Source organism: Meles meles, chromosome 12 (genome assembly GCF_922984935.1).
Source record: "Meles meles chromosome 12, mMelMel3.1 paternal haplotype, whole genome shotgun sequence".
Classification (NCBI taxonomy): Eukaryota; Metazoa; Chordata; class Mammalia; order Carnivora; family Mustelidae; genus Meles; species Meles meles.
In genome coordinates this window covers 71120230-71143133 of record NC_060077.1, presented here as the reverse complement: position 1 = coordinate 71143133, position 22904 = coordinate 71120230, and the positions used below count along the sequence as shown (strand labels likewise).

Below are 22904 nucleotides of genomic sequence, written 5' to 3'. Positions count from 1 at the left end.
AAAGGTTCAACTGGCAAAACTCATTGTTTTGAATTTTTTCAACTGTTACTTGTTTTACCCATTAGGTTATCTCTTCCACTTACATCCTTAGTCATGAATACACGGGGATGCGTACACATTTACTTTTTTACCTCACAAACAATGCTCAGCTACCATTTAGCGGTTGTTTGCCGTGTGCCAGCCTCTGAGTGGAGACTGCAGAACAGGTCAGGGTTGGTTATTTGTAATGGCGGGTACTAGGTGATTTGGGACTCTTGCCAGATAGTTGAACTGAGTGAAAATCTTTTGTGGAGGCACTCGTGTGCACTTGCATGAAGTTGAATACAGTATCTCTACTTTTTTTTATTCTTCTGGTCTGTTTCTATACCCCCTTTCTCATTCCTCCTATTATTTGGACTTTTTGGTGGGGCGGATTTACCAGAGAAATGTCAATTTTAATGATTTTTTAGAAGAACTGAGGTACAACCATATGACGAGATTTAATTTATTTCTCTGACTTCATGGATTATGATTGTGGTTGGTTGTTGCTTTTGGGTTTTGTTTGGTAGTCCTTATTCTCCTCTTGTATTTCTTGATCGGTTGTTTTTTGTTATTGTCGCAGTGGAGAGGTTGGACAGCTAAATACTTACATGTGTGGTGGTTTGTTTTTTTCCCCAGAAATAGTGCATGAGCAGTTCATGTTGACTCTGCATACTTCCAAGTCTTTATTTGTTTGTATACTTGTGTGGTAGTTTCTCTAGGTATAGAATTCTAGAATCATAATGCATTCCTCAGAAATGTATGGACATTGTTCTCTTGTTATGCAGATGTATAGTGGTTAGGACAAGAAATCTAATGTTAGTTTGCTTGTCTCTTGGTGATAACCTGCTTCTTCTATCTGGGAGCCAATAAGATTTTATTATATACTATAAATTCAGAAGTTTTACCAAACTGTTTTTACTTTTTCTTATTATTTCTCCTCATAATGTTGGAAGTTTTTCCTCTCCTCAGCAAAACTTTATCCTATTACTAATTTTTCTATTTTCCTTCTAGTCTGTACTTTCTGGAACTTTTACTAAGTAGACATTAGGTCTCTGCTTTTCTCTCATAGTTTATCTTTTTGCCTATTTATTGCTGTTGTCTGAGAGAACTTTTGAATTAGTCTTTCAAATCACAAATCTGCAATGTCCAGTTTTTGTCTCTCTCTGATGTCCATCCTTCATATCCACTGTGGAACTGCACCAGCTTAAGCTAGAAAACAGTTCTTGCTTATGGTACCTGGAGGTGAGCACCAGAGCTACCAGCTCTCAGCAGCCAGAGCAGAACATGGCATGGATCTTCTGGATCTTGGCTTATTTGTGTTCTTGGCTTTTCCAGAACACAAGTATGAAGGTTTTCTGTGGTTGTTGAGAGAACTCTACTTTTCAAGAGACTCCTCAGTTTTCCTGTTTCCACTTTTTCCAGTTTTTCTGTCTTGCCTTTGTGCTGCCCATCTTTCAAATATATTTCCTTCTTGTGTACTAATGATATCCTCCTGTTTTCCAGATCTCTTTTCTTTTCTATTTAAGAAGGAAGGAGGAAAGAGAAGTGAACACCTCAGCACTGTTTTGCTATCTTGAATGGAAAGTCTCACAATTCACTTTTATATTGTTTAACTCACCTTCAGAGCAAAGCCATGGCTTATCTGAGATTGTAGATATGGATAATCCTTTTTTCCCTGAAGCAGTCATATTTACTTAAACTTTTCTTCCCCATTACAGATATTAAAAAATATTAGTTGGTATTCAGAACGGGTTTTAACGGAAATTTCACTGGGGAGTCTTCTGATACTGGTTGTAATAAGAACCATTCAGTACAACATGACGAGGACAAGAGTAAGTATTCCATAGCAATTATTTTTATCTTTATATGTATAGTACAGTTGGGCCTGTAGTTTAAAGCAATCTCAATATTTAGAATACTAACATTTTCAGGAAATATGGTAAAAAAAAATAACAGATATACATATAGTCACTGAAATACATGATCCTGAAGTAATGTGGATAGTGTCGGTTTCTTTTTTTATTAATTAAAAGTAATTCATGTTTTATAATGTAATATATACTTTAACATAAAATAATACTAAAATATTAATAAATATTAATGACACATTATAAGAAGATCATCATTTTTTGCTTTGATGTTTCCTTCTACCTTATATAGTGCCTGTTTCTTAATATTTAATAGGTTGTGTGGATTAGAGATATTTTACATAAAATGGGCAGTGGGGCATGTTTAGATAAAAGATGTCTGTCTTTGCTAGACTGCTAAAACTGATTTGCTCCTTAAAAGCAGCAACAACAAAGTGTATGAAGATACAAGCACAAGAAATATGAATTTAAATGGAAAAGAAAAATAGAATGAATACTTTAAAGAGCGAAAGGAAAATTTTAGCTGGATTGTATTTGCAGCATTTGGGAACAAATTTCAGATCTGCTTGGTAGAGAAGCAATGTACAGAATTTGTAGCTCAAAGAAATGGTCAAGTTTACTATAATGAGGCTAACGTGGATACTTGTCCACAGTCTTTTATCTGAAACTCTAGGAGTCAGACATGTTTAAAAATGGAGAATGTTTTGACTTCAGAAAGATGATTATGGGGGTTCCTGGGCGGCTCAGTCTTTAAGTGTCTGCCTTTGGCTTTGGTCATGATCTCAGGGTCCTGGGATTGAGCCCCATGTCGGGCTCCCTGCTTGGCGGGAGGCCTGATACACCTTCTCCCACTCCCCCTGCTTGTGTTCCCTCTCTTGCTGTGTCTCTGTCAAATAAATAAAATCTTTAAAATAAAACAAAAAAAGATGATTATGGTGTATATGCTAAAGTCTGTGTAACTGTGAGGTTCTGCAGCAGCTCTCTGTAGTTAAGCATTAATGTTTCTGCAGTGAAATAGTTCTGATATGCACCAGGACAGGGATAAAGGCGACAACAAATAGCATCATAATCTTTTGCACCAGATATAGCTTCCAGATGTGTAGTGAATAAAACAGAGTTTTCAGGATATTATAATGAGAGGAAAGGGATTGTGGGCCTGAACGCTCTAAAAATCAGTGACAATCGAGTTTGTGTTTGCTTCCAGTTAATCTTGCTTCAGATGTAGAGAAGACTCGATGTCTGTTTTCACCCTTCTGTTTCCTTACAGGACAAGTACCTTCACACCAACTGTCTGGCCGCTTTAGCGAACATGTCGGCACAGTTCCGTTCTCTCCATCAGTATGCTGCCCAGAGGATCATCAGGTAAATAGGAGCTTGAAGAGAAATACCGCACTTTGCCTTTTGGCTGAATCAGTGGAATGGGTACTGTGTTGCTCCCTTTTTAATATTATGCACAAGGAGTATCAAATTTTCCTGCTTAATATTTATCACCTTCTTGTTTAGTTGAACATACCTTGTTCTGCTTTATTTTCTAATCCACTTTCTTGATCAAAGTTAATTGGATTTACTTCTCCGTCTTTTCATAAAATCTAATTTTAGGCTTTGTGTGTTAGCATTTTACAGAGGAGCGGGTATATTTCTTAGGAATACAAACTAAATCTTTGCATATTTGCAGAGCATCACATTACACAGGGTAGCTGTGTTTGTTGTAGAGAATTCTCTTAATAGCAGTTTACTGTTAGACCACTTTCCTATTACTGTTGTAACAAATTACTACAAATTAGTGTCTTAAAACAACCCAAATTTATTATGCAGTCTGTAAATTAAAAGTTCAACACAGGCTACAATCCAGATGCTATAGGGCTGGCTGGACTCCTTTCTGGAGACTGTAGAGGAGAACCTTTTCCTGCTGCTAGAAGCTGCAGTCTCCCTTGCCTCCTGGCCCCTTCCTCCACCATCAGAGCCGGCAGCAGGAAGCTGTTGAGTCCTCCTCACACCTCATCACTCTGATCTCATCTGGTTCCCTCTTCTACTTTGAGGATTCCTGTGATTGCCTTGGCTCTCTCCAGGTAACCCAGGCTCATCTACCTATCTCATGGTCTGTGGCTGAATCAAAACCACAGAGTCCCTTTTGCTGCATAAGGCAACTCATCCACAGGTTTAGGGGGTTGGGAGGTGGATATTTTGGGGGTAATCATTATTCTGCCTCTCACAACATCACCAGAAGCTCCTTCCTGTCCCTTCTCCACCCTTGATCAAAGATATGCTCTTTAAGGTAGGAAACCTAATTAACAAATGATGAATGAATATCATTTGTAGGGTTTCTTTGTTTTTTTTTTTTTAAACATGTGTGGATACTTTTTGGTCTTTAAGGTAGATTGTTGTAGTGGCTCTCAAATAGAACATTTGTTTCATAAGTCAGTGAAGTCAGATTGTTTCTCTGTGTCTTGCTTTTGAGGCAGTGCGGTTCTGATGTTGAGGTCTTGTGTTGCAGTCATTGGCGGTGATCGCAAGTCCACATCACTTTTAAACTCTGATCTCACCTGGCATCCATTGGTTAGAGATGCTCATTGACCTGGCCTCTTCTTTAGCAGTTGCTCTGCATTAACTTATGTTCTTGGTCTCTATATTTATCCTCAGAATTTAGCAGAGGATATTTTCAGTGACTCACTGTTTAATTTAGGTTGGTCTTAATACTATATTGGATTACCTTTTGGGTTTGTACTTTTGTGATTGTCTATTGACTAACTTCGTACTAACACTAACGTGCTGACTAAAAGCACAAATAGCATCTCCTCATGCCTCAGATTCTTCCAGGTCTTCTGAAGAGTCTTTAGTTTCTAAATATTAATTTTTGTTACTATGCTATAGTTCAGAGATTTAACGAGAGAGATTCAGTGATACTGTGCTTTTTTGCGGTCTCTTTTTGCGTGTATGTGGAGCTTCATAATGGTTTGGGGAAGGTTTCGGTACAGGATTCACTTTCCTCAATGGATACACCAACATTTGGCCTGAACATGAAACTGGCAAATTAACTGGTTCACAATTTATGTTCTGATAACATGTGTCAAACGAGATTAAATAAAAATTTTCTAGGCATTAAAAGTTGAAAAGTGAATAAAATACTGCGCCCAATTTTCTATCTGTGATGAGTAAAGCAGAAAACCAGTTGTACTTGGAGAAATAAACAGAATTTGGATTTGTGACCTGGGAATATTTAGATCAAGTTTATCATCAATAAGGAATACTGCTTTACTTGATGTTAATGGGGTTTTATTTAACATTGTATTAGTGAGGAACTGTGTTACACCTTGCAAGGTATATCCAAATTAGTTTTAAAAATTCCTGCCCTCTGGTAGCTTCTACTTTAGTAGCTGAGATAAGACAAGTATATACACATGTACAGCAGAATGCAGTAAGTATTAGAATGAGAGAAAAACTCCTCAGATGAGGGTGAGTAGTTGGCTCAGAGAATGGTGAGATCACATCTCCCTGAGAAATCTGGCAAAGTGAGTAGAGAGAGGTGACTCTGGAGATGGGCCTGATGGGGAAAAGCACCAACCACAACAACACAGAACAGGAGGGAGTGTGATAAAGGACATTCTGTTTAGAAAATAACCAGTTCCATTCAACTGGCATGTTGTGGACCTCTGTAGGGATTAGAAAAGCCTGGAAGAACCAGCGGGGGCTGCCTTGTGGAAGGTGCTTAACTATTAGATACACAGTTTAGGATAATGGAAGGAATGGAGAGAAAAGAAGGTCCAATCTTCAGTAACAAAAAAGAAAACTGTGAATGAATGAGTTGTAAGGAAATGGATTTTAAAAGAAATAATTGAATGTAAGTTTCTGGCGTCATCAGTTTCAGCAGCTGATGTCAGTATGGTGTGTTTGTCCCATGGAGGGCTGGAAGTTCTGACAAGTTTCCAAGTGCTGCCAGTGCTCCTGGCTCAAGGGGCCACATGTGAGTAGCCCGTGCGGATGGACATCTTCATCCAGGAGGGGAGAGAGCCCTCTTAGAAATGCGAGTGTCAGCCTGGCTTAGACCTGCTGAATCAGGGCCTTCATTGTAAGATCCCCAGATGATTTCTGTACACGGTAAAGGTTGGAAAACACTCTGAGTTCGGACCTGGAAATCAAGATTTATCCCTGTGGGAAATAGTTGCTTTGAATTGGAAATGGGGACCAACTTTTTTTTCATCTTGAGGAAACTCATTTTCTACTAAATGTTTGTGTTTAGGGTATAGGATTGTAAAGTATGATGAGGAATGCCTAACGAGAGCTGTTTAGATACACAGACTCATTATAGCAGTACAGCTCAAGATTCACCAGATGCTCCAGTAACTCCTTCAAGTGAGAAGTAATCAGTTTCATATACACATTTTCTAAATCCTGCTTTAGGAAGAGACCACACAGTTCTGTATTTGTCAGTTGCAGAACCTAGAAGAGCCAATATTTCCTGTGATCTTCAACAAAATGCAAAATAGAGTAACATGTTACATTGCTGTGATGTAGGGTGTGAATAAAGCTTCTCAAAGCTGCTTTAGCTGGACATAAATGTAAGGAATGATTTCATATGGTTTCTGTGCTATTGTTTCATATTCACTGACAATGTATCTTCTATAAACTCTTGAGATTGTAGAAAAATCTCAAGCATGTATGATTTGAGTTTTGTTCAAATCTAAAGTCTTTTGACTATTCTGTAAGTATGAGTATGTGAAATCATTATTTGGGATTATACTTAATTAAAAACATTTATAAAGAATAGATTATATGCAAGGGTTTATCAAGGATTACAAAGACATCATTACTTACTTCCTGCCCTTAAGACTTTCTCTACTGCCCCTGCCATTTCTCCGACTGGCTCCTTCCTCTGGCTTCGCCTTCACCTTTGACTTAACGCATACCTTTCCTTCAGTATTTCATGCTACGTTGGTTTTCTTCTCTCTTTGCTCATTTTCCTTGGGAGTTCACATACATGCCTGTGACTTCACCTACCAGGCCTTGTGTACAGAAAACCATCCAAATCTACATTCACAGTCCTTTTTCCTGAGGCAGGCATCATAGTTTGGTGGCTAAGAGCACAGACTCTGAGTTGGGGATCCCAGTTCAAAAACTTACCAGCTGTGGAGCCTTGGAGAAGTTACTTAACTTCTCTGTGCAGCAGCTTCCCTGTGGTAAGACAGAGTGACAGTAGTTGTTCTCTCAGTGGACCTGGTGGGGGTTAAGTGAAGTTAATATTTGTAGAGGCCCCGGCACGTACCAGGTAGATTATGTAAGTGCTGACTGAGTGAACACGAACTCTACTAACCTCACTACCCGGATATCCCACGCTTACCTCAAACTGTTATTAAGTTGAAAACAACTCATTCTCAAACCTGCTCTTCCTTTTAAATTCCCTGTCCTAAGTGATAATGTGATAGCCCTCATCCCAGCCACCTAAATAACCACACCAGAACCGTACAAGCAATTCTCCTTCATTCCTCCCTTTCCTTTAAATGCTTTATCCACTTGTGTCCTGGAGAGGTTCCGTCTGACTGTGCCGTTGAAACTCGCATTCATCTGTGCCCCGTGTCCTGTCTCCACCACGCCTGCCTTGGTCCGCATGGCCACCATCCTCAGCCGTGCTGTGTCACTAGCCTGCCTGGTCCTTTGCCTCCTTACCTGTCCTGCCACAGTCGGCCTCTGCACTGCCTCTTCCATTTGAAAAGCGCATCTGACAAAATGACTCTGTGTGCTTAAAATCAGTCCATGGCTTCCCTTTGCCAGAGGTTACAATTCTACCTCCTTAGAGCAGTGGCTCTTAGCCTTGGGGTTTTTTTTCCCCTAGGGGACATTTGGCAATGTCTGGAATAAGGTTTTTTTTCATTGTTTTGTGGGGTTTCTTGGTTGGTTTGATTGGGATTTGGGGGGGGGGGGGGTTGCTGCAACTGGGGAGGAGAGGCTACTGACACCTAGCTGGTAGAGGCCAGGGATATCCTGTAAGGCACAGGACACCAAAGAACGTAGTAGTGCCGAGGCTGAGGAAGCCTGCCTTATAGTAAATCACTGGGGTCCTGCCTTTTGCGCTTGGTCTGCCCTTACTCCTTGTGGCGTATTGGCAGGTGTCTGCTGCTCTGACCTCACCCAGTCATGGCAGTTCCCTGTCCTTTCACAGCCACAGTTCTGTGTCAGAATAAAATGTAGTCTGGACCTGGAAAAAAGGTTGAGGCAGTTCCTGGTATCACGTCTTCCTTCTGTAGAGCGTTTTCCGCCAGCTTCCTGCCCCTCTGTTTTACCTTAAACCTGTAATGGCCAACCTCCCAGCATGACACACCCTCCCCGACCCCCCCGCGTGCCCCCCCACCATAGCTCCTGTTTCCCTATTCAGAGTACAAAGAGGAAGGACCCAACCAGCCCTATTTATCGCTTCATAGAAGTCCTGGGTCACAGTCGGTTTCTGGGCGAAGAGCAGGGACAAGGGGCCAGGAAAGGGGAAAGTTACCTGTTGGAAAATGCGGCTCCTTCCCTAGGTGGGTGGGTGTTGGAGAGAGAGAACTTGAACGTCTTGACCTGACCAGCGTAGGTACTTGTGACACATGGGCCTAGCCTCAAGTTGTGAGTCTTGTTGCCTAAGCAGAGTAGCAATACTGGAAAGAAAAGATTTGTGCTATACTTCTTTGCATTCCTTCACGGAGATCACCTCTCAAATAAGCACACTGTAGACTTTTAATAAGTACTCAATGACTGATTCTTAGAAGGTAGGCTGGCGTCTGAGATTTTAAGCTTAGTTCTGGCAGCCATCACTCTGAGACTTTATTTCAGTCGGTTGGTCTTGGGCTGCATTTTGTACCTGCCTCCTGCTGCTTGGAGCTAGGGAAGTTGATGACTGTGCAGAGCCTCGAAAATGTTCTGGTCTTTCCAAACCATAAATGACTCTTAAACTCAGAAAACAAACTGGGGGCTGCTGGGGGGAGGTGGGGTTGGGAGAGGGGGAGGGGGTTATGGACATTGGGGAGGGTATGTGCTATCGTGAGTGCTGTGAAGTGTGTAAACCTGGCGATTCACAGACCTGTACCCCTGGGGATAAAAATACATTATATGTTTATAAAAAAAAAAAATTTGGAAGGGGAGGCGAACCATAAGAGACTATGGACTCTGAAAAGCAACCTGAGGGTTTTGAAGGGGCGGGGGTAGGAGGTTGGGGGAACCAGGTGGTGGGTAATAGGGAGGGCACGTGTTGCATGGAGCACTGGGTGTTGTGCAAAAACAATGAATACTGTTATGCTGAAAAAAAAAAAAATGTTCTGGTCTTTCAAACCTCGCATAGGTTAGATTTTTAATTACGATTTTTTAATAGTAGTACAGAGGGAGTTTTTTGGGGGGAAGTAAAATTAATCATGTAATTTGAGAATTTAAAAATTCTTTAATCCATGATTTATGCTTTTACTTTTTCTTACCATTTACAGCCACCAGTAATGAACATAGACTCTTACAAATTCTCCTCCTTCTGTCTGTCTAACCAACCCCAAGCTGTCAGTTTATGTAAGCGTCCTTGTTCTGCTCTGCTATGTAACAATAGACATTGTAGTCACCCAGCATTCTTCTGAAGACTGCAAAAACCAGGCTGGCTATTTAACTCTGAGTGGTTAGCTCTAGTGTTTTGGACAAATAAAGATCTTTCAGGATGACTCATGGAATCAAAGGAAAATAGACAGTTTGCTTTTAATAATACTTCCTGGTATTACCTTACCACATCAGGCCTCCTCACTACTTTCCCCACTGAATTACGTTTTCGTGGATTGATTTTTTTTTTTCTGCACCAAACAATACATTAAACTGAAAACATACAAGAGAATATAAGAAGCAAATGGTCTGTTTGTTGTTGGGATGAATTTATATTGCACAACATAAAATACTCAAATATTATATATAATATAGTAGTCTACCTGGTTATTTCTCTTGGTTATGATATTTCGGGAGGACTGTCTTTTAAAAGAAGGTCCATTTAATGGTAAGTTCATACCTATCACCATTAGTATCTCGCCACTTGTTTCTTTTTTGTTATATTTAAGACTAGTAGAAGACTGGAGGCTTAAAGAGTTTAAGGTGTTGATGCAACACAACTGGCAAATGTTCCACATTAAAAGCCTGTGTTCCTTGCACGGCACTGGCAGAGTGAGACCCACGAAGCATTGTCCCTGAGAGTAATTCACCTGCCGTGGGATCGTGTATCCAAGCTGCTGGGCGTTTTCTTAAACAGATGGTTCTCTGCCATAAGGAGACCAAGCCCTTGTTGATCATTCCATTTGCCACTTTCACCCCTCATTTCAACTTCCTTCCAATAATATAGCTAAATACATAGAGTTACAGTTGCAAAGACTGTGGAAAATCTTTTTTTCTTTCTTTCTTTCCTTCTTAAACCTGCTAGTTGAGGAAGGTACGGATGTGTTGAGGTCCTGCAGTTACTATCCTGGGAGCTGAATGTGGAAAAGAGGACAAGAACTGTGTATCTTTCCACCCTGACTCTAATATTTTTCTTCCACCTAATCCTTGACATTAGAATTTATTTTTAATTCACTTAAGTACTTACCAAGTTTTGCTCTGTGCCTACCACTGCCAGAGTTCTCCTTGAGGTATTTTACATTTTAATTTCATCCTAATGCCCTTCATTGTATCTAGAAATTGTTAGTTTGTACTCATATTGGTTTTCAAATCTTTAATTCAGTTTGTATGCTTATCATTATCTGATATCATTGTAGTCAGGAAATTATTTCTTTAGGGGAGGAGTTTTATGATATTAAGGGTTATAAGAAATAGTTTAGTTCTGTTCCGAAATCCTGGTGAGTTCTGTTTTCCATCTCTAAAATAGCATATGTGCACTTCATGTGAATGCTGTGAGAGTTATCAGAGGCTTGCAAAGTCTTTAACAGCTCTCTTTTTTCTATTACAGTATTATGACATTTTTGAAATAATTTTAACCTAAAAATAAATCTGGATAACATCGCTACAAAAAAATTTCTTGCACTCTGTTAATATTCCTGGATTCTGAATCCTTGCCCAAAGAATCATCACATCGCCTGTATTTCCCAAATATTTCACTAAATGAAAACTTCACTGAATATAGAGAGTTCTCAAGAATATGCTTTACAAAAAAAAAAAAAAAAAGAATATGCTTTACATTGGTAGGAGGTCTGAGCAATAGTTTTGCAGTGGAAGTACTTCTATTAAACTTACACGATTTATTTTAAAAGACAACATAAAGTGGTTTTTGCCTAATGCCCAGGCAATAAAGAACTTTCACCTTCTCCATGGCTTTGGACTTTGCCGATCCTTATTTGATGTTGGCATAACAGTAGCCAAGAAAGGAAGGAAAAATGTATTGCCTTGAAAATCTGTCTTCCTGTACTTCCTGCAGTTAGTGCTACTAAAATCTGACATAGTTTTCCTTTTAGGTTAGCCTTTTCTTAAGAAGTTACATTGAGAGCACGTAGCTCCCAGTTGAAAATCTATGTTTCCAATAGAAAATTTCTAACTATCAGAGATGGCTAGTATTTTGCAATAAGAGTGTCTCAGTAGACTTTATGGGACATGTGAAAACTTCATAATTGGTTTAATTTCAATTGGTTTAGACTGCTGGCCCATTCAAAATACCAACTTTTACAGTAGCATGGACTACATTTATCTGAATTTCTCTTGGAAGTACAGACTTTTATGAACAGAATTGTCACATGGGATATTAAACATTGAAATAACTTGCATAGAGCTTTCTAGAATGTTGTAGTCATATTGTAGAGGTAATGAGGAGAGTTCATACTTTGTCCTTTAGCCATGAATTATTAAGCCCCTATTCCTATCTTCTATAAAGGATCTGAGATTTTAACTGAAATTATAAGTAACAAATCAGATCCCACAGCCTCATGGGTCCTGGTAGATACTCCGTATTCTTCGGTCAGAGACAAAGGACAGCCTATTAACCACAGCAGTGGGAGGAGCCAGAGTATCATTTTCTTGTGTGGTTCCCCATGCTCACAGAACAGTGTGACAAAGGTCAGGTGACATCTGTACATGCAGTGGGTTGCATTACAGAAGAGGGACCCTGAGCTTTGGAAACTCCGATCATTTATTATAGGCTCCTCATAAACCTACCCAGCCTTTGCATGGAGACATCTTTAATGTATTTGATAGCAAACAAACCGCCCTCTACTCTAGAGGGAGACACTGTCTCCACCTTTGACATCTTTTCGCTCTGCAGACATCCATGGAAAGATGGTCCAGAGCACAAGGCCAGCAATGCCTCTGCTTTCAAGATTTGTAGAAACTCGAGAGGCCCATGGGAAATTATGTCCCTACAGTCTTTACCTAGTTATGCCTTTCTGTTGCCAGTTGGAAAAACCTGTCACCGTGTTATTCAGGTAGCTAGCTCATACTATTTTAGGTTTCATATGTCACTTGCCAAAGGATTGGATTTATGTATCTTAGAAGAAGTAGTAAAGGATTGAGTGGCCTCACCACGCACAGCTTTGTCATCTGTCATAATGAATCTCCTGCTCAGGTGTCTTTGTCATTAGCACAGCCCTTAAAGCCTTGTTTTTGAGTGGCTTTGACGTAAACCGAATATCTTGGTTTTAAACACAAGTCACAAAATTTTAGGTTTAGAGGACCTTTATAGAACATCCAAGATAAGTTTGCATGTTTTGCACACAGAAATATTGAAACCGAGATATATTATGTGACTGTCCAAGGGAACGCGGTGGCCGAGGCAGACGTAGAAAGCACGTCTCCCAGCTCCTTGCCTAGTGTTCTTCCCAGAACAAAAGAGAGAAAAAAGGCATGCATTTATGCTCCTGTATCCTCTCTCTTTCTCTCCCCCTTCCTTTTCTAACATCAGTGTGATACCTGATATGTTAGAAAATGCTAAGGCCAGATAAGAAAAATAAAGTGACTTAGGAAGCATTTTCCTTTTGGTGAACTGCACATGCTTCATGGACATCTCGTAAAAAGCACCTTTTCCGCAACAAAGAAATAATGGTTGTGTGAATAGGAGAAAGAGGAGTGAACAGAAATTTCGGAGATTGAGTTTGACTCATGTTTCTAGTGGAAGGGAGTGCAGAATCCGATGGAGCAGGGATGGGGCTGTGCAAGGGAGGAGAGACTGCCTTCTGGAAGGGAGGAAGAGAGAGGTGAGGAAAGGTAGCTGCTGGGAAGGTAGAGAAGCACTCTCTGTCGCAGACGTTAACGAATGCTCTGAGCAGTCACAGTGGTCCATTTGTTTAAAACGCCTCAGTTTCCTCTTTTATAAGTGGGCATATCCTCCCAGAGCTGTCAGGGGGAATAAATGAGTTATTATATGTGAATCTCTTTACGAATAGCAATAAACACCAGGTGCTTAATCTTCCTGGTTAAAGGATAGACAGCAGCAGGCCTTGTTCCTGGTGGCTCAGGAATTTGAATGATGACATTCTGACACTTTATTGGACTGAAACAGTTAAAATCTCCTGGCGACAGGTGAGGGAGAAACAGCATGCCATATGGACGACCACTCAGGGTTTTTGTACAGTTGGTATCTGCCATGCGCTACGTACTGGGCCCTATAGAGTGTTGTCTGTGTTATCTGATGTATGGGTGTTGCTATTTCCATTTTATAGAGAAGAAGTTAAATCTCAGAGAAATAATTTAAGATCACCTTGCTGGACAGTGACAGTATTGGGATTTAAACCTTCATCTATCTTCCATCCTCAATACTATACTGCCTTCCACTGCCAAGTGCTTCTTATAAAGGAAGTTTTAAACTAAAAGCATGTGAATAATCTGTGTACAAGACATTTATTATTATATCCTGCCTTGGGCGAGTTGCTGTCAACCTTTCTAAGCCTGTGATCCCCTTGTTGTTTTTAAGAAACCATTGCCGATCTTCTAGTAGCAGCTGAGAAGATTGGAGGGTGAGTTGTGGGGTCTCAGCTCCTATCAGCCTCGCAGGCTTTGTCACTTCTTGGGGTCCTGTGGAGAACAAGATGAGTGACAATTTTCCCCAAGGATGGTACATAGCCAAAACCTTTCTAACCATGTAGGAGAGGAGTTAATTGATGACGAAATTACACTTACTTAGGAACCCTGTTTAAAAAAGATCCAAGGGGCTTTCCGGGTTTGAGGACCACAAATTAAGATGAACATCTGTAGGAACCCGATATGACATGGCCATTAGTGTTGTTTTTCCATCTAAAACGTGCCTATTTTCTTACCTTTATTAGTCAGACAAGATCATATTGAAGCATAAGAACATTGTACATTATTTACTTAACATAATAATGGTACCTTAATGCATCGTTCTAAACTTCTCACTTAGAACCACTCAGTCACTGAGATTCAAAACATATCCTGATTCTTCACAGAATATTTTATAACATGATATGTGATTGTTTTAAAATAAGGATAGAGCGACACCTGGGTGGCTCAGTCGGTTAAGCAGCTGCCTTGGGCTCAGGTCATGATCCCAGGGTCCTGGCTGGGATTGAGTCCCACATCGGGCTCCTTACTCAGTGGGGGAGCCTGCTTCTCTCTCTGCTTCTACCTGCTTGTGCTCTCTCTCTCTCTCTCTGACAAGTAAATAAAATATTAAAAATAAAAATAAAATAAAATAAGGGTAGGTATTTGGGAATCGTTTAATCATGTATCAAATATTTTCTGTATGTCTGCCACGTATCAGATACTGCTAGTCATTGGTGACTCATGTGAGTCACCACACTCTCCCGCCTGCTGTGATGGAGCTGAAATTGGAATCCAGGTGTGACCTGAGCCCAGAAGTGTTCGTGCTTCTCTTTATGGGCAACCTGACATTGACAAGTATTGGAGAGGAGGAACAGGTATCAACCACATTAAACTCAGATTCTCTGTTAGCCAAGAGTCGAATGTCCACTCTGTAGAGTTTCCATAGTCTTCTTTATTGTCTCACACCAAAGCAGAGGTTCTCAAGGTGTGGTCCACAGACCACACAGGTTGCCTGGGGTCTAAGCTATTTCTATAATAAGGTGTCATTTGGCATTTCCACTGTGCTGACGTTTTGAACCAGTATCATAAAAGCAAAGTTGGGGTACAACAAGTCAGGGCAAATGGCCATGAATTGTACCAGTACTCCCTGTATTTTTTACAACCTCATACTTGCAGGGAAAGGGGTGAAAACCACTCTTATTTTATATCCTTGGTGACATAGTAAAACTGATTAGTTGTGATAAATCTTGACCTTTGGATACATGTCTTTGAGATATTTTGTGTGGTATAACCGATTGACATAAAGCACTTCTACCATTAAGATTGAGCTGTGGTGGTTGTCCTAAGGAATGTGAGTGTCCTAAGGAATGTGAGTGTCTAAACTAGCCACTTTTAGGACAAGACACCATTTTTATGTTAAAGAATGAGTGACAGTCTATGGTTAGACTTGGCAGACATTTTCGTAAAAGTGAATAAAAGCTTCAGAGAAAACAACCACTGGTGTTGGTTGCCAATGATAAAATTGGAACTTACAAGCAAAAATTAGAATTTTTAAAAACTCATATTGGGATCACTGGTTTGACAGCTTCCCAGTAATTAAAGACTTTTGTGATGAGATCGAAGATGATGGTAAGTGTGGCACTTTGGGCTGTTGTTTGATGAAATGTATCATTATTTGTGAGCTCTGTATAACTCAGCAAACCAGTATTTTTCAGATGGCCAAAGCATGAATTTACAAAATTAACCATGGGTGAAAAGATTCATTGAATGTACAGAGACCAATGAATCTTAATGCAAAAGACTAAAAAAAAATCTGTTACTGTTTCCGATTCCATATTTTAATCTTTAAGAAACTACCACATGAATTTTATTATAGTATCCAAGCAGGATATGTACAATTTTCTGGAAAGGACGTTAAAATAGTCCTCCAGCACTAGGTGGCTGAGTGGCTTAGTTGGTTAAGCGTCTGCCTTTGGCTCAGGTCATGATCTCAGGGTCTGTGGACCCTGCGCAGCATGGAGTCTGTCTCTCTCTCTCCCTCTGCCCCTCCCCCTGCTTGTGCCCATGCGTGCTAGCTCTCTCTCTCTCAAATAAATAAATAGAATCTAAAAAAAAAAAAGTCCTGCCTTTTCTAAGTACGTATAGTCTAAGACTGCATTTTCTTAATATGCTTCAACTAAAACAAGATTGACTTAAGAAGCAGGAATGAGGATCTGTTTTCTGTTAAGCGAGACAGTAAAAAGATTTTCAGAAATAGAAAGTAGTGTTATTCTTCAGACATTTTGTTTTGTTTTCAAAAGGAGTTATTTTTTATTAAATGTTATTTATATTAACATGTAATGTGTTATTAGATTTAAATGAATTAAATATTTCTTATATTTCTCATTTTTTATTTTTATTGTAGGTAATGCTTATAGGTATAATCTTGACATGGAAAGCTTTTGGGTCCTCGATAATTTTTTTAGGCGTCTAAAGGGGCTCTGAGATTAAGAACCATTGCTCTCATACCCTTTCAGAGGATGGGGGATAGGAGTGACTATGAACGTGTCCATATTACAGAGTTCATCGTATATACTTTTAAATATCTGCTATTTCTGAATTAATTATATCCTTACTTCCTTCCATCGATATAATCAATAGTTAGCTATTTTGTATTATTCATGCTTCCATTTAATAAATATTTATTGAGAACATAGTTATCAAGGGATTGGAAGGGAAAGGGGATACACAGAATACATAAATCATGTTTATTCCCCGTTAAGAGGGTCTGGTCTCTTTCTTTAAAAGTCAGAAGCTGGGAATGTTACTGTACTAAATTGATAAGTTCATTGCTCATCTTGCCTGGGCGTGGCCATAAAATATGTTCTGGTTTTTTATGAAAGCGTAACAAACCCACCCCAAAACTTATTAGCTGCTTAAAACAACGATTTAGAATTCCATCTCACAGTGCTGTGGAGCAATTGCTTAGCTGAGTGATGCTCACTTGAAGTCTCTTACACACTTGTAGCTCAACAGCCACTGGGCTGGATGTCCAGTGTGGCCCCGGCTCATGACTGGTAGTTGATGCCAACTGTTAGATGGGGGGATCTGTTGAGATGTTGACTAGAGCCGCTCACTCTTTTCCATGCCAGCTTGGTCTTCTCACAAGAGGAAACATCCCCTAAATAGCAAATCATTGTGTTGTATACCTGAAAGTAATATAGTATTTATGTTGACTATAATTAAATTGAAAAAAAAAAAAAAAAAAAAAAGGAAGCATCCCAAGAGTGACAGAAACTGACCTAGCTCATCTATCCCAGAAAATCACTTTTACCACATTTTATCTGTAAAAAGTAGGTCTCAGGACCAGCCCGGATTCAAAAGGAGGTGACCACAAAAGGACATAAACACAGGGAGGCTCGGTTCCTTTGTAGCCATCTTTGGGTCCTACCTGTCACAGGGCCATCATGAATCATTCCCCAGTGTGGCTGGGAAAAATGAATGGCTACTTTCAGCCTTAAATTCTAGGCTTAAGATCAATGTTTGTATTTCTCTTCAAAATAGAAAATTCAGCTGAATTCATTCAAATGCTATCTTTGCATTTTTCTTTTTTACTTGCTTAATCTATATCTGACACAGACGTCCTCTCCCTTGATTTTTGCTTGTATTCAGTTTCTTTTGTTCCAAAGGAAATGCCCACTTTCCAGTCATGGTGTCTTTACTAAGAGTAAGTGGGCAGAGCTCCTGCCCTGTGAATGCTCACGTCGCTGCCCTTGCTGGTCACCTGAATGGTTGATATTGGGCTTTGGGCTGATCTTGCCTTTGGGTTGAGAAAACAGAGAGCAGGGTTATCCTGTGGCAATGTGACTGGCCGCACGTTCACTCTGACAGCGGCAGCCCCAGGCATTCTGTAAAGGGAGGTGAAGGGGCACCATTAAATCTGGAGGGCAGAACCCAGAGATGGTTTGTAAGGAGCGTTTATACAGCAGTCTCACTGTGCAATTTGATGATGTGTCTGCTGTGGCTTAGGATCTGGCTGTAGGAAATTCAATGGGGGGAATGCTTGAGCTGAAGCTCCCCTTGGTGGTGCTGTTGTGCTATAAACTTCCAAAGAAAATATTTTCTTGGTGCCTTCTTTACTTCACCCATGTTTGATTGGACACCTAGGGAGCACCAAGCCTTATGGCTAGACGTAGAGAAACTAATAAGACACAGTTACTGTCCATATAGTCTAATCCTGGCTATTCACTTTCCTGACATTTTCTCAAAAGAGGAATAATAATACCTACTTGAATTGAAGCCAGGCCCGTAGCTGCATCTAGACACCCTGAAGGTACCAATTTGCCTCAAGATCACCTATTCACAAAAATTAGGATTTTTTAAAGTTATACGAAAGGGAATCAGGTAACCCTTAAATATATTTAAAATGCTCAGTTTTACTCTAATGAGAAAAGTACAATTTAAAACTTCCCCAAGATTATATTTTTATGTATTGGATTAGAAAAATCTTTTTGTGCAGTTATATCCAGACACTCTCAAACTGTGCCTGTGGGACTGTAAATTGGTACAACTCCTTTGAAGAACCGTGTGGTATGTCTATCCAAATTCCAAATACATTATTCCTTGACCCAACTGTCATACCTGTATTTGTGCAAAACAACAGTTTACAAGTTTATTTGGGCAGTATTTTTTAATAACAGCAGAAGGGTAGAAGCAACTCAAGTATCCCATCAGTAGAGACTTATTTATTTATTTATTTAGAAAAAGATTTTATTTATTTATTTGACGTAGAGAAGGAAAGAGACAGTGAGAGAGGGAACACAAACAAGGGGAGTGGGAGAGGGAGAAGCAGGCTTCCTGCTGAATAGGGAGCCTGATGTGGGGCTCGATCCCAGGACCTGGGGATCATGACCTGAAGGCAGACGCTTAATGACTGAGCCACCCTGGCACCCCAGTAGAGATTTACTTGAATAAATGTGCTGCACTGACCCAGTAGACAGTGTTCAGCTACATAACAAAGTACGGGTACTAATAGGCTCTGAGACACACGAAGAAAGGAAGGCAGGGAAGAGTATGTGTAGTGCATGATTGTTAAGTTGGGATGAATAATATTGTTTGTATTTGTCCTTATTCACATGGAAAAAATCTGGAAGGATACACAAGAAACTGATTAAAATGGTTATGCGGTGAGAGCAAAGCAAGACTTTTCATGGCCTGTGTTTCTCTTTTCTTACCACGTAAGCACCAGAGGGACAGGAACATTTGTCCTCATGAATGTACCCCAAGTACCTATAACAGTGCCTGGCGCCTAAGTAATAATTGTAGAATAAATGATTATGCAAAAGTAATAGTTCAGTTAAAAAAAGCAACATGGATCTGGGGCACCTGGGTGGTTCAGTTCGTTAAGTGCCTGACTCTTGATCTCAGCTCAGGTCTTGATCTCAGGGTTGTGAGTTCAAGCCCCACGTTGGGCATGGAGCCTGCCTTTAAAAAAAAAAAGGCGGGGGGCAGCACAGACTCATTACAAAAATACAGCCAAGCTTGAAGACAACCATAGTTCCCACTTCTGAGTAATCCTTAGACTAATGCCTTAGTATATAACAGTCCAGATGATTTTCTATTCATACGTATGTATATGTTTTAAAAAAAGCAGGCTATAGTGTATATAATTTTGTAAGCATTTTTGTGTGTGTATCACCTGTGGTGGGAGACAGAGTTTCATAGCATGGCTTTGAAATATCATTGATTTATCCATTAAAATACATAATGCCATGTATTTGAACGTTTTTTTGCACATATGTATACATACAGTTCTGGAAAGAAAATTCTTGTGCGTGTAGGAGAATCAGTGTATGAAAGTGCACAATATTATATAGGCAGAGTGAGACCCACCTCTGCTTCTTGCTAGCTGTTCAAATTAAATAAAATGTGGGAAATAATATTTTGTAACATTGTTGTGAGGATTCAGTAACAATATGGAAACCATTTAGAACAATGTTGAACATATTGAAGCATTAGCCAACCCTCCGTTTCTCCAAATACAGAGCTTGGGGAAAATGGTAGACGTGATTCTGAGTGACCATTACATAATGTTCCTTATTCACGAGCCTCAAAACCCCTCCCAGGCATTTGTTTGTAACTTGTCCTTTTGGTGCTGTCCCCTCAAGTGATCCCTGGGCTCACGATAGAAGACCCTTATGGATAACTTGCTTGCTATCATTTAGTGTGAGGATATCCCGAGTGAGCCGCTGACGGAGAATTCTCTGCAAGGACATGAACCTAGTGTCACTGCCCCTAAATCTCAGGTGTGTCTTGTGTTTCATTAAGCAGCAAGGAGAATTGTTTCTGGGTCTGGGGAGAACAAGGTCAGATGGTTGACCGCTGCTTCTTCGGTTCCCCTTGCTAAGTGATATTAACAAAGAGAAGATCTGATTGGACTGACCTGGCCTCACTGGGTGTACGTGGGGTTGCAGCTGTGTCCATCCACTGCCTCGGGGGCCCAGCCCTTGGAAGTTGCCTTTTGGGGTGCACACTTCACCTTCTCCCACCTACTTACATGATTATTTTTAAAAGGCTTTATTTTTGCTTCTTATTCATTGTTACCAGTTCGCAGAATTCATTTCTCTTTTCCTTCCTGAGTCTCACCATTTGTAAAGCAATTTCTTCTTTCCACATACTGGTTCTTAAAATTGGGTATAGTCCATCAAACCGAAATAGTTCTAAAATACAAATAACATGACTGAGAATGGCTGTTTATTTTTTTTTCATTTATGTATTAATGGATATTTCACAGACCACCTTCACATAAAGGGAAAACTGAAGTCCTTTCTGATAGGCGTTAAAAGGTTTTAATTTTTTAGATTATCCAAAAGCGACACCTGGGAAGTGTGAACAAAAGATTCCAGAACAAAACCAAAATGTTTAACTAAATTATTAAATATTTGACACAAGTGTTGCATTCTTTACATATCTAGAAAGCAAATGTTTCATGTTAAAATGAAGATTGAATTAGCTTGAAATGTTGTTTGCAGAAGTCTTTGATTCCTTATGAAGAAGAAATGTGGTGTGAGGGTTTTCTAGTATGTTTTTATATTGCAGTCATGAAATGGAATATTTTGTAATGATTGAAAGATTTTAGGCACTTTTTAAGCCTTAACTGTTTTTTTTTTCTTTCACAGTGACATGTAGTGCTTGCTTGAAATTGTGCTTTTTGTTCCTTCCAAACCATTTGTATCCCTTTTGCTGATGTAAACTGACCTTACTGTATCTAGTAAGTAATTACTAATCCTGACTGGTCTAGACACTGGTAGTGATGCAAACTGACACCATTTTTAAAAGACTTGCTTAAAATTGGGTCACATGCTAAGTGTTATATAACACACAATCTCTCTGTTGCAACTGAGAAAGTAAAAATAGTCTTTTTAAAAGCGAACTATTGTCATTAATTACATATATATGTATATAAAGTGTTCACAGCTTGAAATAGTATTTCACTTTTGCCTCTGTTAATTCTTTAGATGTTGGTGATGATGATACTGTGCTATGTTAAAAGGATTTCATCAACCGTATCAGTCAAAGTTAGGTTCAACTGTGAATAATTGAAAAAAAACTGACAATCCTAGTAGTTTAAAGAAGAAAGAATTTTCTTTTTCTCCCAATAGAAGTCCAGAGCATGCCTTCAAGGTCTGATGGAAGTTCTGCTCCAGTAAGTGCTAGTTTCCTTTAGCTGCTAAAACAAATCATCACCAACTAAACTGCCTAAAGCAACATAAATGTATTATTCCATAGTTCTGTGGCTCAGCTGGTGTCTGCTGCACGTTTCACAAAGCTGAAACCAAGTTGTTGGCCCTGCTGGGCTATTATCAGAAGGCTCTGGGAAGAATCTCATTCTAGATTCCAGGTTGTTGGCAGAATTCAGTTCCTTGTGATTGTGGAAATGAGGTCACCTTTACCTTTCTGGCACTCAGCTGGGGAACTTCCCTTAGCTTCTGGAAGCCTCTCTCTGGTTCTTGCACATGGATTCCTACATCTTAAAGCCCAGTGGCACACCCAGTGATTCTCATGCTTGGAAGCACTCTGACTTACCCTTTTGCCACATCTGACTCTATCCAGAGGGAGTTCTGAGCTTTAAAGGGCTCATATGATTAGACTGTACACATCTGGATAGTTCAGGATTAGCTATTTTAAGATGTGTAGTCTTTTTTTTTTTTTTTAAGATTTTATTTGTTTATTTGACAGAGAGAGAGGTCACAAGTAGGCAGAGAGGCAGGCAGAGACCGAGAAGGGAAGCAGTCTCCCTGCTGAGCAGAGATCCCAATGCAGGCCTCGATCCCAGGACCCTGAGATCATGACCTGAGCCGAAGGCAGAGGCTAAACCCACTGAGCCACCCAGGCGCCCTAAGATCTGTAGTCTTAATTACATCTGCCAGTTCCCTCTTGACTTGTATCGTTCATTGGTTCCAGGGATTGGGGCATGGACACCTTTGGGGAAATTCCTTTTGGTATGCCTCCACCATCCTTAGGGTCTGATCTTTGTTGTTACGGTCCCAGTCAGCATCTAAGTTCAAGCCATAAGATAAGAGGAGGGGACAAAGAGTAAGAAACAAGACAGAGCAACAGGTGACCCTTAAGGAAGCTGCCCAGAAGCTGCCATGAAATACTTAAGTCTGATAAGCCAAAACTTTGTCATGTGACCACATTTAGCAGCAGTGAAGCTGAGAAATGTAGTTTTTATTTACTGCCACATGTGCTCACTAAAAGTCTGTTAGAGAAATGGATCACTGGAGGACAGACAGCTGCCCCTCCCACACCAAGTACATTTTTCTAATCACTGGAAAACAAGAAACTAGAGGGGATTGCAATAGTACAACCATGGACTGTGGGAGTGTGGTCGCATGGCTTTCTGGGAAGGTCAAGGCCCTTAGGGGCAGACTGCAGAGAAATCCTTCAATATATGATGTTGTTTAACTTAGTCTATTTTTTTGCTCTTGTATACCTGGCACAGTGTTTTTACAGAGTAAGTTTTAGTAAATATTTTTGGAATGAATAAAAATGTTGCTACCCATGTGATAT

The 22904-nt window shown here is 39.9% G+C and overlaps 1 protein-coding gene across 2 annotated transcripts in view; it reads left to right on the top strand.

Moving 5' to 3' along the window:
* Window positions 1–22904, top strand: part of DYM (dymeclin) — a 344284-nt gene that overhangs the window by 150412 nt on the left and 170968 nt on the right. For both annotated transcript variants that reach the window (XM_046025177.1, XM_046025176.1), the window contains exons 12-13: window positions 1740–1853; window positions 3157–3251. In XM_046025177.1, the coding sequence (XP_045881133.1) occupies window positions 1740–1853; window positions 3157–3251 (209 nt within the window). The remainder of the gene's footprint in view (window positions 1–1739; window positions 1854–3156; window positions 3252–22904) is intronic.